The sequence below is a fragment of the Manacus vitellinus genome, unplaced genomic scaffold, assembly GCF_001715985.3.
Source record: "Manacus vitellinus isolate BGI_N305 unplaced genomic scaffold, ASM171598v3 scaffold_24_pilon, whole genome shotgun sequence".
Lineage (NCBI taxonomy): Eukaryota > Metazoa > Chordata > Aves > Passeriformes > Pipridae > Manacus > Manacus vitellinus.
Genome location: NW_021939798.1, coordinates 8,858,380 through 8,874,990, shown reverse-complemented (window position 1 = coordinate 8,874,990; position 16,611 = coordinate 8,858,380). Strand labels below are relative to the sequence as shown.

Genomic DNA, 16,611 nt, shown 5'->3' with positions numbered 1-16,611 from the left:
GGTGTCAGAACTTCTCTTGTCTAGGACAAAACCATTTGCTCCTTGAGGGTTTAAATCCCTCTCTACTTTGAGGGCCAGGGTCAGTGACTGAAGTGTGGGACTGTCTCCGTGCCCTGTGCTCACTGCTGGACTTTGCAGGAAAGACCAAACCACAGCCACAGGGAACGTGGCTGTTCCTTCAAAGGCCAGAGGAGATACTGAGCTGGAGCACACAGGTCCCCAGAGCACAAAAGAGCTGCTCAGATCACAAACCACTTTTCCTAGACTTTGTTCTGCTTTAAAGCCTTCCAAAAAGAAAAATTTTGTAACCAAGAACAAGAATTACACAACTGCTTCAGAGCTTCAAACCAGCCCACAAAGGCACACTAATGACTCCAGACTCACTAGTGCTACAGCAGACAGACCCTGTCACTCAGGATGTCACTGTCACTGGCTGCTGGCTTTCCAAAGGCACAGTGAAGCCTGTTTGCTGGCTACAGATGAGCCTCTGCTCCAAGGATGCTTCTTTCTCATACCAGCAGGCCCCAGCATTCCTCCTCCAGCTCAGGTCTTGCTGCTTGTCCCACCCAAACCAAAGCAGTGGCAGAAGGCAGCTGGTGTTTTCAGTAGTGCAAACAGCCTAGGGAGCCTGCTCTTCTCTTCCACATTATTATGTATAATTATTTGTTGGCATTATGTTAATGATACTAATTATAAACAGGTTTGAAGTAAAACAGTGGATCTGAATAGCATGAAAGAGTAAGAGGGGAACAATAAACAACTGACATCCGAAATAAAAGGCCTCAGAGCAGGGCCAGAGCATGGCTTCCACAACCTGGAGCAGAACATTCTACTCTAAGACCCACCTGCAAAGGAGTTCTCTTATCTATGTTTAAACAATTTTTTAACCATATAACAATTCTTTTAGGACATAAAAATCTCATCTCTCACCACAGAGCTCAAAATCCACAACACTTTAAACTGCCTCAAACCCTGTTTCTGATATCAGCTGGCCACAAAAATCAAGGGGTTGAGCTGCTCCTGTGGATCCTGTGTCCACACACACAGCAAATCACCAATGTGCTGAGTTGGAAGAGACCCACAAGGATCATTGGGTCCAGCTCCTGGCTCTGCACAGGACCATCCCCAACAGCCACACCACGTGCCTGAGAGCATTGTGCAAATGCTTTTTGAACTCAGACAGGCCTGGTGCTGTGCCCACTGCCCTGGGCAGTCTGTTCAGTGCCCAACCATCCTCTGAGTGAAAAACGTTTTCCTGATAGCCAACCTAAACCTCCCCGACTCAGCTTCATGCCGTTTTCTTTGAGAGTGAAGAGTGGAGGTACCTGCTCCTCCACTGCCCCTTGGCAGGATGCTGAAGAGTGCAATGAGGTCCCCCTTCAGTCTTCTCTTCTCCAAGCTGAACATACCAAGTGCCCTGAGCTGCTCCTCCTAAGGCTTCCCCTCCAGACCCTTCACCGTCCTTGTTGCCCCCTTTGGACACTCTCTAATGCCTTTTTTCTCTTGTGGTGCCCAAAACTGCCCCAGTGAGCAGTGGGCACTCAAGGTGAGGCTGCACCTATGCAAAACACGAGACACCAGACTCAAAGCCCTCGGGTCCATCAGTTATAAAAGAGGCCACTGACCTTCACAAGCCGTTTCACGTGTCTGTCCATGAGGTCTCGTTAAGGGCCCGCTGTCCCGGGCCCAGCCCGGCACCTCTGTCTGCCCCGGGGACAGACAGACAGACAGACAGTGCCTGGGGCAGGAGCGGGGCTGCGCTGAGCGGGTCCGGCCCCACCGGGAGCGCTCCCCGGGCAGGGCTCCCACAGCACCGGCACACGGAGCTTTCCTCCAGCGCGGTCCCTCCTGCCTGTGCCCATCCACCGGGGCACACAAGTGCATCCCAACGTGCCGGGATGAGGAAGGCCCTTTGCCCCCCCTCGTCCCCCCAGACAATAGGACGCTAACGGCAATTTCATGCAAGGTTTCCTCCGCATTTCAATGACAATCATCCTTAACTCCCCTGATCCTCAACCAGGCTCTTAAGCAAAAATGTAAATATGTTAATGACCGTAGCAGCCATCTGACCCAGGATCTTAATTCCCTCGCCCCAAACAAGCTGTTTTTCTCCTGTTTCTTCCTTATATTAGAGCAACACACCACAAACTAAAGGCTCTATAGCAAAACCACAAGACGAAAATAAGGGGAGGGGGCATCACAAAATCTGACGAAAATAGGAAATTTGGTTGAGAAAAGAAAATGAAATCTCAAATTGTTCCTCCTCTTTAATTAAAGATACATCAGACACGGCTGAGTGAGCAAGTAGGGTGGAGGCTGGTGCTGCAGACAGACAATGGGTATCTTGGGAAAACTCAGACATCAGAGCACAGCCAGCTGCTCCTCTCCCCATGGCAAACAGCCCCCGGGGGCATCCGAGCAGCTGGAGAGTCAACAGCTGAACTGGGCACAACAGGAGCATTCTTGGATGTGCACAGGGATCACAGTGCACGGATTTTCTCCCTGCAGCAGCAAGCAGCATCTCTGAATTCTTCCCGGGTCACTTGACTTCCACTTGCGTGCTTCCACCGGGCACACACCTTCCTTTTTTGCCTTATTTCCCAGAGAAGATCCCTGCTCAGCCAAGCCGCCTTCTGCCTCGCCTGCCTGACTCCTGACACTGGGGAATTGCTGCTCCTGTGCCATTAGGAGGTGATGTTTGAAAAGGGACCAGCACTGACGGACCCCAGCATTCCCAAAAACATTTCTCCAGGGAATCTTACTCACTAATTCCCCGAGCTGCCTGAAGGATCCAGTCTGGGTTTTCCCCCATTCCAAGTCTCAGTCAGCCTGGGTTTTCCAGGACTCAGAAGCAGAGACTGTTTGTTTAAAAAAACCAAACCAAACCAAACCAAATTGTGGCAAGAGTATATTTAGCATTTGCTGCTTTGATGAAGATTAAAGGAATGACAAGGCAGAAGATGAAATTCTTATAATCCACATGAGAGGGCAAAAAGCAGGGGCTGTTTTAGCAGGAGCTGCATCACTGCCTGGTGGAGATGATCTTCCAGCAGCTCAATGATCCTGCTCTGTACCAACAGTGGGAGGTGCAGGTGGGAGGATAAAACCCTTATCCAACAGAGAGGAAGGCCAGTCAAAGGTAAATGCCTTTCAATCCACACTGAAATGCAGCTCCTCACCTCGTCTGAGCTGCCTGAACACGTGTGGTAGAACATTAGTGCCCCAGTGACGCAGACTCCACTCCCCTGTAAATAATGAATTTACTCACCACTGCCCAGACAATATAAAGTGATTAAGGGCTGCCCAGCAGTACTTTTAGGGCATGTTAGATTGCTCTGACCTGAGGTGAACCCAGGGGCTGGAAACATCACCCAGCTCTCCAAAGCCAGATTGCACTTAAGCATAGGGGATGTTCCCTGACCAAGCAGGGCTCCCAGGCAGACCTGCTCCCTGGAAAGCTGCAGTGGGAGAGCAGGGAGCTCCCCAGCTCAGCACTTGTTCCAGAGCAGATGGGCTGTCACCCGGATTTGGGTGAGTGTCTCATGCAGCACATGGCAAAGTGGAGATGGAGGGAGCTGGTATAAGATTCCCTTTTCCTTGAAGAGCAGAGTAGCCTGAAGCCCAGGTTCATGGCTAGCTGGCCAATCTGTAAAGACATTTCTGCTCTGATTTATTTCTCCTACCGTCTTAGGCATAAAGACAGGGAAGGGACCTACATTACTACCATCTGTTGTTACCTTCTGCAAAAGCACTTCATCTAAACAGACACTGAAAGCACAGATTCAACAAGAACGAGAGAATCAAAAGATTCAGGAGTGCACCACTGCTCAGTTCTTAGGCAGACAGGAAAGAGGACTTGGGATCAGATTTGATTCTTGGTATTGCCAAGGTGTAGCACCTTGACCTTCCCATCTCATGGGCACGAGCAGCACCCCTGTGTTTGTGTGAGCCAGCCCAGTGAGGGCTGTGCAGCACGCACAGAGCCTGGCTGGGTGATGGCTCCAGTGGCAAAGGGCCACCAGGCCACCAGCACAGGAGACTGTCACCAGAGCTGGCCTCCTGAGGAGATTTCAGACATAGAAACCTATCATAATTTTCAGAGCCAATGACAGCTGGATGCCACACAGAACTCCTTGAATCTGCAAAGGTTCAGACCCCTCATCCATAACCACCACAGGCCAAGAAAATCCTGTGTTTGGAGACCCTGAGAATTTCTGAGCCACGGCTTGCTGGGGAAGCCTGTGACGTTCAGCCAGGTATCCAAACTCATGTCTCTGTCTCCATGCTCATTTTTAATGCACCTCTCTTCCCTATCCTTCCTCTGCCTGTAGGTTTCCTGCTGCAAGTCCTGCTAAGACACTAAGAGAGGGCAGAGCACTCACAGGACCTGCTGAGTGAGCCTTCAGTCCTTGGCCACCTTGATGTCCACCACTCTGGGTGATTCCAGTGCCTCTCTCCAGACCAGCCCTCCTGGCAGAACACTCCCAGAAATCAGCCTCCAGTCTCAACTGGGGAATGACATGCAGTGTTCAAGCCACCCAGAACTAAATTATTCAAAATATGCCACTGTGCTGGCTTTGAAACCAAAGCCACCCCCCAGAAAGAAGGCAGGGTAAATAGGAGCTCCATTATCAGCAGCATTGCCACAGAAGGAGATGCAGCACCACAAGTGAGGGAGATAATGACGTGATTAACGAGGCAGCACGGGTGGCAGGAGATGCCCTCCATTATGCCACAAGGCTTAATGCAAGGAGACATGTTTATAGACTGAGACTTCTCCAGCTCTGCTTCTTCCTACTTCATTATTTATGTCAGTGCATTAAGACTAATGGAATAAAGCTGAGGCACTCTAAAAAGTGGCAGGGGATTTTTAGGCGCAAATACAATTTTTAATCTTGACCCAGCACCTTGCACACTTCACTGTTTGTTGTCCTGAGCTGCAGCAACAGGCTGGGCAGGCCATGGGCCAGACTGGAAAGTCACTGCCTGACATCCCCAGCCCAGCTCTGGTGCTGCCTGTCCCTCATTTCTGAGGCTGGGGACAAGAGACCACCTAGAGATCATCATGACCAAACTCACATGGGCAGTTAGAAAGTTTTCTTAAGTCCTGAGAGGTTTGACGTTTTCCAGAACTGCTCAGCGCTGGCCCCGACACCGTTAATATGCAAATGCCCAATCTCTTGCTCTCCCTTTTGAATTCCTCTAGTTTTCAGAGCTCCACAGTCTCCTGAGGCAATGAGTTTTGCAGCCTAAACACTTTTCATCTGGATGGTGTAAGGCATTAAATATCCATAGTACCAGGACACATGATACTCTCATTTACCACCACAGAATTATTGTTTATGTGGTTTTAGACACGTCTTATTGGAGAATCTCAAAATCTTGTATTAATATTAATTACATTTCAGGGCTTCTACATTATGAGACATAATGTGCAAGTCTCTTCATTCAGAACTGAGATGCAATACACTCTGGGTGGGATTGCTGTGTTTATTGCTGTCTTCAAGAGAAGACACAAACATGCACAGTCAGTCTCACAGCCAGGAGACAGACAGGCTCTAATCACTATTGCTACAAGGAAAATATTAATAAAAACAAAGCAAACCAAAACCCACCACACAACAGGGAGCAGAGCTGTTCAGCTGGGGCTGTATTTCAGGCCAAGTTCCTGCAGTCAGATCCCTGCTTGCTCCCAGCTCAACTAATTGTACACAAAGTTTCTGACCAATTCTCTGCTGTGGACAACGTCTCCTGTCACAGCAGCATCTCTGCTGGTACAGATGAGGCAGACAAGTTCTTCTCATTCAAAACAGGGGTTGGGTCTGATACTACCTGGAAAGAGTTGCATAGGTGATACCAGCATGAAAGAGTCAGGGGAATTGAAATGTTTCTGCTCTGTATGTGGACAAAAGCCCAAGGAACTATCTCCATTATAGGATGATGATGCACTTTCTGTCCCAGCAGTAACTCTGGAGAATGTTACACAGCAGCTGCTAAACTTAGATAGTCTTGAATCAGCAGGTCAAGGTAACTTTCATCCAAAAGATTTTGAAAAGTCATTACAAAAACTGATTTTCTGCAAGTCTGGGAACGCTGGAAGAACATCAAGATCTGCTTTTTACCTTTCTTCCAGTTTTGAATCAGCAATGCAGCCCTTCCAACCACAGTGACACCCACCTGCTCCCAAAGCTGCTGGGCAGGAATGTAATGGGACACTGCAGGGCTGTTGGTCTGACACAACCCACAGCAAAGGAAGAGATGACTGACAGTGAGTAACACATACCTGAAGGAGGATTGGTCTAATATCAGTCAGGGCAGGCAACAAAAATCAGGTTGTGTCCAGCTGATATTACCTTGGTCAGGTCATGAGACAAGGTCAGGGGTGTAACTGCTCTCTGCAGGGTGTCTGACTGCACCACACAGCCCTGGCTCTGAGGACTTACTGTGACACAAACTCAGCCTGTCACACACTCAACGTGCTGAAGTCTGGCCATTTGACAGGTCTCAAAAATAAAACTAAGGCAGAGAGAGTTCCCATCACACGGCAATGCCACTAATGGGGTCCCATGAGAATTCCCTCTCGCTCCTACCGGATTCTCATTTGTGGCTTAGCAGCAGTCTGCATCATATCACAGATGAGTTAAAGCAGCAAGTTACTAAGCATGAGCTGGGTCTTTTGGTAAATCTGGGTGCTTGCAAACAATACATATTACAATAAAAACAAAGAGACAGCCACCTGGCCCGGAGCCAAGACTGCCAGCCAGCTCACAGGACAGGGAATGCCGTCTTCAGCAGCAGCCGCTGGGGGGAAAACAGCCTTGGTTGTTACAGTGACAGCGCTCAAGGTAACGATGCCTGCAGAAAAGGAACCGTGCAGGGTTGGAAATGAGGTGCCATCACCTCTTTGGCACTTTGTGACTGGTACAGTCTGACTGGCTGCACTGACGGGCTCAATTCATTATCTTGTGGAAGGGAAGGTAAAGCAATGACTTGATCACTGTCCAGAGTAACAGAAAATTGGCAGTACAGGAATCTCCTCTGAGACAAAGGTCAAAGAGGTCAGAACTGGGCAGCTTTAGATTAGAGTAAGTTGATTATTTTTTACTATTAACAAGTGAAATGTCTCACTAAAAGTTTAATAATTGAATTGCAGGTTTTCCTGGGAGATGAGGAATGGTCGAGGTCAAGCAGAAGATCACTCAGAAAGTCCAGCCTTCATTACGAGAGAGTGGACAATCCAAACAGCTCCCTTCTGACCTGACTGCAGCTATTGGGGCTCAGAAAAACTTGAGCCAAACGGATGCTTTAAAGCCCCAACTAACAAGTGCCATAGCACAGGTACAGCCAGAATGACCCACCTCTGCTGGAAATCAAACCATGCTTCTGGTTAGAGCAACAGCCACAGAGCAAAACTCTTATTAAACAGACTGGGAAACATATTTAACTCATGCTGGTCTCACAGCTGGCTTTACTCAGTCAAGGGGACTAAGGAGCTGCCCAAGAAACTCCTCTGTTTTCCAAGCTGAACTGGAGCAGAAGGCAATGTCAGCCTTGTGAAGAGGAGGCAGAGGTACCACATAATTCCCTTGAAGGCACCCCTGGTGTTACAGTGCAAGGACACAACCATCCCAAAGGTATCACAGGCAGCCTGCTTCCAAACTGAGCTGGCAGCATTAATTATTCTCTAATTTCTCTAACTTCTACCATTTAAATGCCTGAGAGCAAGAAATCCTGGCTTGCATCTTTCCAGGGTGATCACAGGGGTTCCAGCTGCAGAAAGGAGCCAGACTGCTGGAAGCTGTGGTGCTTTGCATTGCTCCTTAGGAGATCTACTCAAATCAGGGCTGGATGACACCCAGACTGCAGGTTCCCTGCATGCAGGGCTGCATTGGTAATTTCTGCAGTGTTTGCACTTTCCCAGAGTCTGCTGTGTCAAACATACTTTGGTTTAAGGGTAGAACAGATTTGTCCAAGTGCCAAAATTACACAGCCACAAATCGGAAAAATCAAGCTGCATTTTGGATTTTTATATGCTCTTAGTGGATACAAGAGAAAATGCAAGGCAAGGCACAATGTTTATGGAGTTCTGTCTGCCACAAGTTTTCAAATAGGCAGAAAATGTATCTGAAGTTTTAAAGCAAATCATGACTTATTAAACTCCACAACAGGAATGCAACTCCCTTCTTAGGGAGAAGTGCTGTCCATGCAGGGCTCCCAGCCCAAGCCTTGTTGGAGCACAGCAGTTCTCCCTGCAGGTGACCAAATGCAGGGCTGGCCTGGGGCTGGCTGTGCCCTGCAAGGTGCAATGTTTCTGTGGGGCACAAACACAGTGAACAGGGAATGCCTTTTAACAAACCCTGACAAAAAAACCAGAGCAGGGTTTGAAATCCCTCTTTGAGACAGCAGGGAAAAGGGTCCTTCTTACAGGACTGACAGGTCCTCACAGAGCCTGGCCCTGCCTGGGCTGTATCAGGAGCTCCTCTTAGGCTCAGCAGACAGCAGCAGATAGTCCCTTCACAGCCTCCCACACAGCAGAGCTCACGCTGTCAGTCAGACCTGCACTCATTCGCACAGCCTGTGCCTCTTTCCACCTCATTCCTGCCTCCCTCCCTGCTCTGATCACATTTCCCACGTGTGCAGGGCTCACACAGGCTTTCAGAGCACCTGCTTCCTCCCACAGGCCTGTCCATCCACTCTTCCCAAGCTCTAATATTGCCCTTTTGCTTGAACAGACTGGTTTGAATGCAGTTTAACCCCTCAGAGCTGAAGCCCCCCATGGGCACCTGGGGGCCAGCAGCCCTCCCACCCCGTTTCCTGCCACACTGCTCCCTCCATAGCCCGGGGTGGTGTGTGCACACTGCCAGCACAGGGGAGCTGCAGGGGCACAGTAGCCCAGGGCAGCTTTGGCAGAGGCCTGTGGTCCTTATTTCCTGTGTCTGCATCACAGGCACAGGCTTGTGGCTGCACTGAGAAACAACGAGCCCAGGCTACTCCAACTCACAAGCTCTATTTCCTGGGTAACACTTAAAACACACATCCAAGTGCAGAGATGGTTTTCCAAAACTGATACAGCCTCAATGTGGATGATTTAAAAGAAGGAAGCAGAGAAGACACAGGCAACAACCATAATTACAGAGTCAGCATAATTAAGAGTATTCATGTTCCTCAGAAATGAGGAAATTAAAACAACCTCTGCAAAGAGTCACCTGAGAGCTGCAACTGCTGCAAACAAAGGGGAAACAAGGCAGGAGGGAGAGACAGAAACAGATGGAACAGGAAGGCTGGGGAGTCACAAACCTCTTCCTATTCCTGTGCATCAAGCTGCATCTCTGGGAAGTGTGAAGAGAGTGAGAAAAAAAAGTCTTCTCACCTGCAAGGTAATCAGAGAGACAAATCCACCCCAAACAGTCCCACCAGGATTCCACTGGGGATTAATCAGCCCATCAAGTGGGGCCAACTTCTAGCAGAGCATCCTCCCAGAGCACACTGCAGACTGCTGAGCTGTGGCTGGTCACGGAGAAGGGAGTGCAGGGGCACAAAGGGAGGAGTGGGGAAGGGGCAGGAGGAGAGGGCAGCCCAGACTGGCTGGGAGGAAGCCCAGATGAATGGAGAAAGGCAAGCAGGGAGGTGAATGAGCAAGAGGTGATGAATGGTGGGGAGGGCATGGCAGTTTTACACAGGGCAGAGAGCAAAGACAGACCTGAATGGGGAAGACTGAAAGATGCCGCTTGAATGGAAGGGGAAAGAGGGGGAGAAGTGGGGCAGGGAGAGAGCTGAGCAGCACAAAGTGAAACAGTGCAGACAGAACAGCTTCCCACATGGACTTGACAAGGCCTTAGACAGAGAGACAAGTAACACAGCGTGAACTTTAATCCAGGAGCAGAAAAGCTGCCTCGAGCAGACAGTGCGACCGTCGTCTGTCCCGCAATAATCCCCCCACCATCGGGCACCTTCTTTGCCCCCAGACAGCAAATTCTCATGAACCCAGAGCAAATCCAAAGGCAGCCCCCAAAGGTCAGGCTGCCCCCATCAAAGGGAACTGTAGCAAAACTGAGCCAATGACATGGAAACAGCCCACGGGATAAAGCACCAAGATAATCACCAGCAGCAGCCCAAGGGACGCAACTGTAGCATTGTTCCAAAGACAGGACAAGGTGCAGTTTCTGTGTGTGGTATTGGTTATCAGCAGTGTTGTTTGCAGGGCTTGGCTCTCATTCATAAAGCCAAGAGAAACTTTTTCAAAACAAAACTTTTCCAAGCAAAGAGATCTCCTGAGATTTCACTCGTGCCAAGACTTTCCCGAGAATTTGCCTTAGCTTTGAACACTGATTGTAAGATGTTCCTTCAGATCCTACAAGGCCAAAACATGGGCTGATCTGTCCCTCAACTTGAGACTCTGTTCTGCCTCTTCTTTTTTTGTGTTCCTTGCACCAAGCAAAGGTAACAATACCACTGTGGGTGATTTCAGGCAAAAAATGTGAATGCTCTGGACTCAGAGCACAAGCAGCCCCTGATCTGAGAAAAACATAAGGATTTTTCCCCCTCCAGCCCCCCAAAGAAAGAGTAAAGGAATACCTGAGAAATCTGGACTGGATTATCAATCCCTCTTAGAGAGGTCCAAAAGCATAAGGACAGATATTTGAGATCTGGCCATTAGCAGTCAGGTCTCCAGCACACAGTGCACTGTGAAATGGTAATTTGTGCTCTTTATGATTCACAGTGGTACCACCTCCTAAGGAGTTCCACTTTTGAACTGGGAGACAGGCAAAGTAATTCACCCAATTACTGAGTTATGAATTACCAGCCCAATTCACACAAAGTAACTCACTCAAGGATGCAAGAAGCTTAAAATACTACTGTAGCTGAGATGAGCTGCCTGTGCTCCAGCCCCCTGCATGACACACTCCTATATTGTCACCTAGTAACTAAATAATAACAATTCCAAACTGCCAAATACTAGAGGGGAGCTTTGAAGGAGGGGGGAAGATAAAGGTCAAAGGAAGCAGCTAAACTTGGTGATATCCACAGGCAACAAGGAAAGATGCCCAAGTGTGGGAGTGTCTCCTGGAAGCAGCAGGGAGATGAAGAGGTGGGTGTGGGTCTGTGCAGGCACACACGGCAGTGCCAGAGGGGCACAAAGGGTCTTCCCAAGGGCTGCTCTGCCAAAGCCTGAACATTGCAGCTTCACAGGCCAGCTGAGCCCATGAGAAACCACTGCTGCAAACAGAAGAGTGCCTTGGGTTTCCATCTGCCAGCCTGGGCACAGGGAGATTGTGTTACATGTGGCACTGGGGAGAATGGAGAGAGAATATGAGTAATTCTCAATTCAGTAAAAGGAGTGTGAGCTGTGCAGCTGCTGCAGTGTAAACAAGTCCTACCAGCACTAGCTATTGCTTTGGGTCAGGAGATCATACCATTGCAGCCTGCTTCCTGACTTCTGCTTCATCCCAGCTGCTCTCCTCTTGCTTTAGTGCCTGCCTGCAGGAACAGCTAGCTCTCTGGAAAAAATCCAAACACAGGGAGGAGAGGTTACGTGTGCCTGAGGGAAGTGACAACACAAGGCAGGTCACTGCTTAATCTAAAAGCATTCAAGGAGGGTCAACACCTACTAAAAATAAACACATAAATACACACACACACTGTGCAGGAGAAGGATTTACTCAGATGGGACAGCCAGGCGTGCTCGGGGTTCCTGGAATTTGCATCTCTGGAAAACTGGCAGCTATTCCATTTTAATCAGACAGACTTGTGCTGCCAATGGCTGGGAGCTGACAAGTTATCCTCCTTCCAGGAAGGGCTGCTGTAGTAGGGACCAAAACTGCCCTCTCTTCTCCATGCCACAGCCAGTCTGGGGACTCCAGTTCTTTCCTGCTCCCCAAATCTAAATGTCCCCTATCAGACAGTCAAGGCAATGCCACTGCCACAGGCTGGTCAGTCTTCTTATGTAAATGAAGCCGGGGTAATTGGGACAGTTACAATCAGTCCCTGACAATGTTTGCTTTTGTGCACACCAGTGGTAAATACACACTGAGCTGCTTTCTAAGAACGGGGTGAGGGGAGAGCTGCAGGGAGGGACACAGCTCAGCTTCTCACAGGGCTGATGAGGAAATAAGAGCTGTTTAAACACAGCAATGCTCTCAAAAGTGTCGAGCCGACGGGCAAGGCAGGAGGCAGATGCTGCAAATAAAAGTAATTGGCTGGAAGTCTCAGAAATATTCTGGGAAGCACAGCCACTGTGGCAGGTCTGTGGAGCTGTGCCCCTGCATTACAGTCTTCATTCCACAGACAGAAAACTTCCAGAGCATTTATCCCCCTCAGGATCCCAGCCACAAGATCCAGAGCTCCCAGCAGAGCCAAGGCTGGACAGGACACAAACAGCTCAGGCAGAGGAATTGCTGGGAGTCTCCAGGCTGCAGGAGCACAGGGGCTGGGCAGGATCAGTCACTCCTTTGCTGCAGCCCCATGAATTCCCAGATATGCTCTACTTTTGTTGTGCCCTTCAGGGCCCACTCAGCAGCCGTGGAAGAAACCTAAACAAAAAGCAACGGCCCCCTGAAATCCTGTCATGCAAACAAGACTCTTCCCACCCATTGCCACAAGGCCTGAATGGAGAGGGACTGAGCCCCCCCTGCCCAGCCCTGCCTGGTGGTCTTTTTGTCTCGTGACCTTCCCCACACAAACACAACCCCACAACAATCAGACAGGCAACAGAATGCGCCAGTCTCGCCTTTCCCAGCCCTTCAAGGCAAGCTGGGCAGGGAAGGGGGGAGAGCTGGGGAGGGCTGAAAGGATCTGGGGATGAAGAACTGATAGGATGGGCAAGGAAACACCAAGCAATGTTTTAATTTCTACTTGGACAGTCCCATGAGCCAGGATAAAAATGGTTTTAATGAAAGAAACAAAAGAAATGTCATCTCCAATGGCTTAAAGGGACATGGGAATACCAGCCAGAGGGATTTCCATACCCAAATAAATAAATAAATAAACAATGCTTCTAAACCCTGCGAACATCTTTTAATGTTCCCTCCAAGAGGCCCACAAAATCAAGCCCCTTGGTGCAAACTCTGCTGGCTTTACTTGGCTAGTTTTGAGATTTAAAGTCTGAGATGGATTAGATATAAAGGTTTCCCTTTAGGCTGGGGAAGACTATTTTGCAATTGCTGTAGCTGTAGAAAGCACCAACACACATGGAAATCCTTCCTGGTGTGACACCTTCAAAGCACAGCTTGTCCTGAACAGGGAAAAAGAGAGTCCTCAGCTGTGGTACTGACAGCCAGGAGGAAATGTGCCCCCAGGCCCCAGAGTGCCCTTGTGAGGTAACAGACACCTTTTGGCTGCTGCAGGACATGTATCACCTTTGGGAATGAGCAGCAAGGGTTGCCAAGGACTTCTTAGGAGCAGATCAGGAGACCAACCCGGTAAGAGGAAACTCCTCACCCTCTGAAATGCCGGGGGATTCTCCCATGCTCCCTGGGCAGATGCTGGAAGAAATACAGACTCCACGGGCAAGCAAACTCAGAAAAATAAAATGAAACACAATCTCTCAGAGCCTGGATTCAGGGAGCTTAGCAGGGCCCTTGGCTACGCTTCAGGGCACTGAAATACATCCCAAGTACCTTTACAAGGAAAGGAGGCCGTGCTTTTGCCAAAAGCCGAGATCTGTGTCCCGTGAAATCCTGGCAGCTGAGGCAGTAACAGAAAGCAAAGCCATGGGGAAGCACTGGTGTGATTTACAGACACATTCAGCCACGTGGGGAGAGTGACACAGTGAGAAGTGACATCTCAACTCCCCCTGCCAGCCCCCCGAGCACTGGTATCGTTACCACAGCCTGAACCAAACCACTGCAACCACACAGCGAAACCACCCGAGCAGGTGTGAACTCACCTCCCTGGAAGGTGTAGGTGGTGTGAACACACAGAAGGTGCTGACAAAGGCCACGTGCAGCAGTTGGGTGCAGGAGGCCTCCCCCAAAGCCAGCACACAGTGCACAGGCCACATCTGGCCTGCTGTGCCCGGTGACAGGGCACGGGGCTGCAGCTGAGTCTTGCCCATGGCCTGACATGAACTGGAGTCAGTGGCAGAGCAGCAGCACTGAGCTTGCACATGACTGGCAAACTTCCCACAGCAAGGATACTGCCTCCTGTCAATCCACTCCAGCCCTAATCCTCCATGGAAAGATCCCCTCAGCACCGTGCTAAGAGGCAATCTCTCAGGCCAGACGTTAACAATTAATGATAGTGGAGATGACAGAGGAAGGGACAGATGGAGAACAGATATAACCAGGCTCTGCTCAGCACAGTGAGTGACTTGGAGGAGCTGGACAGGAGATATAAAGACAAGATTTTTAGTTTTGGTTAGCCCTCAGTGAAGTACCACACATCAGCATGCTTGGGACAGCAGAAAGCAAGCCAGGCCAACTCCCATGGCCATCACCCTCTTCTCTCACCATTTCTATGCCAGCAAATCTCACTGCACAGACAAATATTTGTTGTAGTAAGTAGGGAAGCACAACATACTGGTTGCTTAGCTGAGGTTAATTCCTGTCCCATCCCATCCTATTTTATTGCATTAAAAAATTAATTATAATGTACCTTAGTCTTTATTATGTCAATGAAAATTATATGGACATTTTCATTGATCAGTGTTGCTTCCTCCAATTCTCACTCTACAGAGTTTGGAGGCACCTAAAGTAAAAATTATTTCAGAAACTGCCAGTTGGTGTCACCAGAAGAAGCAGGTCCTGGTGAACAGCTCCATTCACTCCTCCCTTCCAAGGCTTTGTGGTCCTGCTCTCAGACAAGCCGAAGTGAGAATCCCTCCCACACCAAGGAAATGGGGCAGTCTAGATAAGTTGGATCTGTGGTGGGGGCTGAGGGGAAGGAGGGGAATTTCAGATGGGAACACTGCTCAGCCTGACCCTGGCACACATCCCTGTGAGAACACATCAGGCAGAGGTGGGTGCAGCACCCACAGAGCTGCACATTGTTACAGCAACAGCAGACTTCCCACAGCCAAACTCTACTGCACCGAAATCCCCAGCATCTGGTGGCCAAGGAAGACACTAGCAAAGACTTTTTGCCTGACATGAAAGATGTTGGCTGTTGGCAAGGCTTGGATCCAGCACTTCACCTTAGAAAATATTAAAATAAACCACAGAAGCCTCAGGGGAGAAGGTGATTTCAGCCTGGGTGTTCCTTTTGCCTTGGCACAACTTTATGGTGCGTAGCACAATATTCTCCCGGCGTATCTGCTGCCTCCCCTTCAGCCCAGGCTGCCAGGAGTGAGGAAGAGCTGAAGGATTTGTCTCTCAGTGCTAAAGGGAAAAGCAAGAAGCACCAGTGTTTTCCCTCACAACCTCCCGTGCTTGAAAAATTAAATTTATCACACGAATGCTCTCCCATGGAAGGGGTGCACGTTGTGTGAGCTTCCTTTAATGAAACCCTCGGCGAAAGAAATTGAATATTTCTGTGTCTGCATGCTAAAAGAAACACTGTAAAATTAAAATCAGTAGAAGTCCTTTCCCTTCTGAAACCAGTAATGAAATTAGAGTGGGGCCTGAAGGAGGCAAACGAGGCCCCTTCAGAGGGACCAGGATTTCAGCTTGTGTTTAAAACCCCACAGTGGCAGATCTGTACTTATTTTAATGACCCACCAAATCCTTTTAGTCCTCTATATCCCTCAGTGAAAGCCTAATAATGAAAAATTATCTACTAGAACTTGGCTTTTCCTGAAAAACAGTATCTGAGCAGATCTCCAAAGACAGCTATTTCTGTGGATACCACAAATTGGGACTGCAATACTCTGTTTTCGGATATCATTGCGTTTCACATTTTCACAGCTTCCTTGGAATAACATTTGATACAGAAAAAGCTGAAATGATACTCACAGACAAGAGAGCAGCCAAGCCTCTGAAACCACAGGGCCTCTCCATTTGTATTGCTTTTGTAACAAATATAGCCTGAGTCACAAAATTCCAAGTAAGAGATCCTCAGGAGACCAAAGCAAACCAATGCCTTGCAACATTAAATGCATTCATTTTTATGAGCATCAAATTCTGCCTGCTAATGGCTCAGTCATCCTCTGCAGTTCCCAATTTCCATTCCCAGCCTGCAAGCTGCCCAGGAGCCAGGGGACACGAAATACAGGAATACATTAAATCTGAGAAAGGAACCTCATGTCCATCGTAATTCAGCTTAATGGCCATGTTTTCTTTGGGAGCAGCAGCTGAGCCCTCCCTGACCACCACACATCCCAGATGCAAAGGAGCCCTGAACCCTCTACTGTAACTGTGCTTCACACAAACGAATCCCATTCAAGCCCTGCACAAAGAGGGGATTCCTTGGAGTTACCTTTTTACCAAGTCACTAAAGCCCTTGCTATTTTACATGGACTAAATTCAAAGGCCTGAGCCTCACTGTGGAAGACAGTTTATCTGGACATACATTAAAATCCTGGAACACTTTGTCAGTCCTTTTGCCAAGCCAGGCAGTATTACCAGCTGTAATGTAACAGCAGTTTTGATCTTGTAACAGCCGGAGTGGTGCCGGTACAGCAATTATTCCTCCTGGAACAGAACCACGGCCTGATATCACACCTACAATTCAGTCTTT

General features: G+C 48.9%; 1 protein-coding gene across 1 annotated transcript in view; it reads right to left on the bottom strand.

Annotated features, from left to right (window-relative positions):
* Positions 1-14,053, bottom strand: part of RHBDL3 (rhomboid like 3) — a 36,007-nt gene extending 21,954 nt beyond the window's left edge. The window contains exons 1-2 of the mRNA XM_029960091.1: positions 13,886-14,053; positions 11,415-11,498 (exon numbers count right to left, since the gene is read on the bottom strand). Coding sequence (XP_029815951.1) covers positions 11,415-11,498; positions 13,886-14,053 — 252 coding nt within the window. The remainder of the gene's footprint in view (positions 1-11,414; positions 11,499-13,885) is intronic.
* Between the last annotated feature and the right edge of the window lie 2,558 nt (positions 14,054-16,611).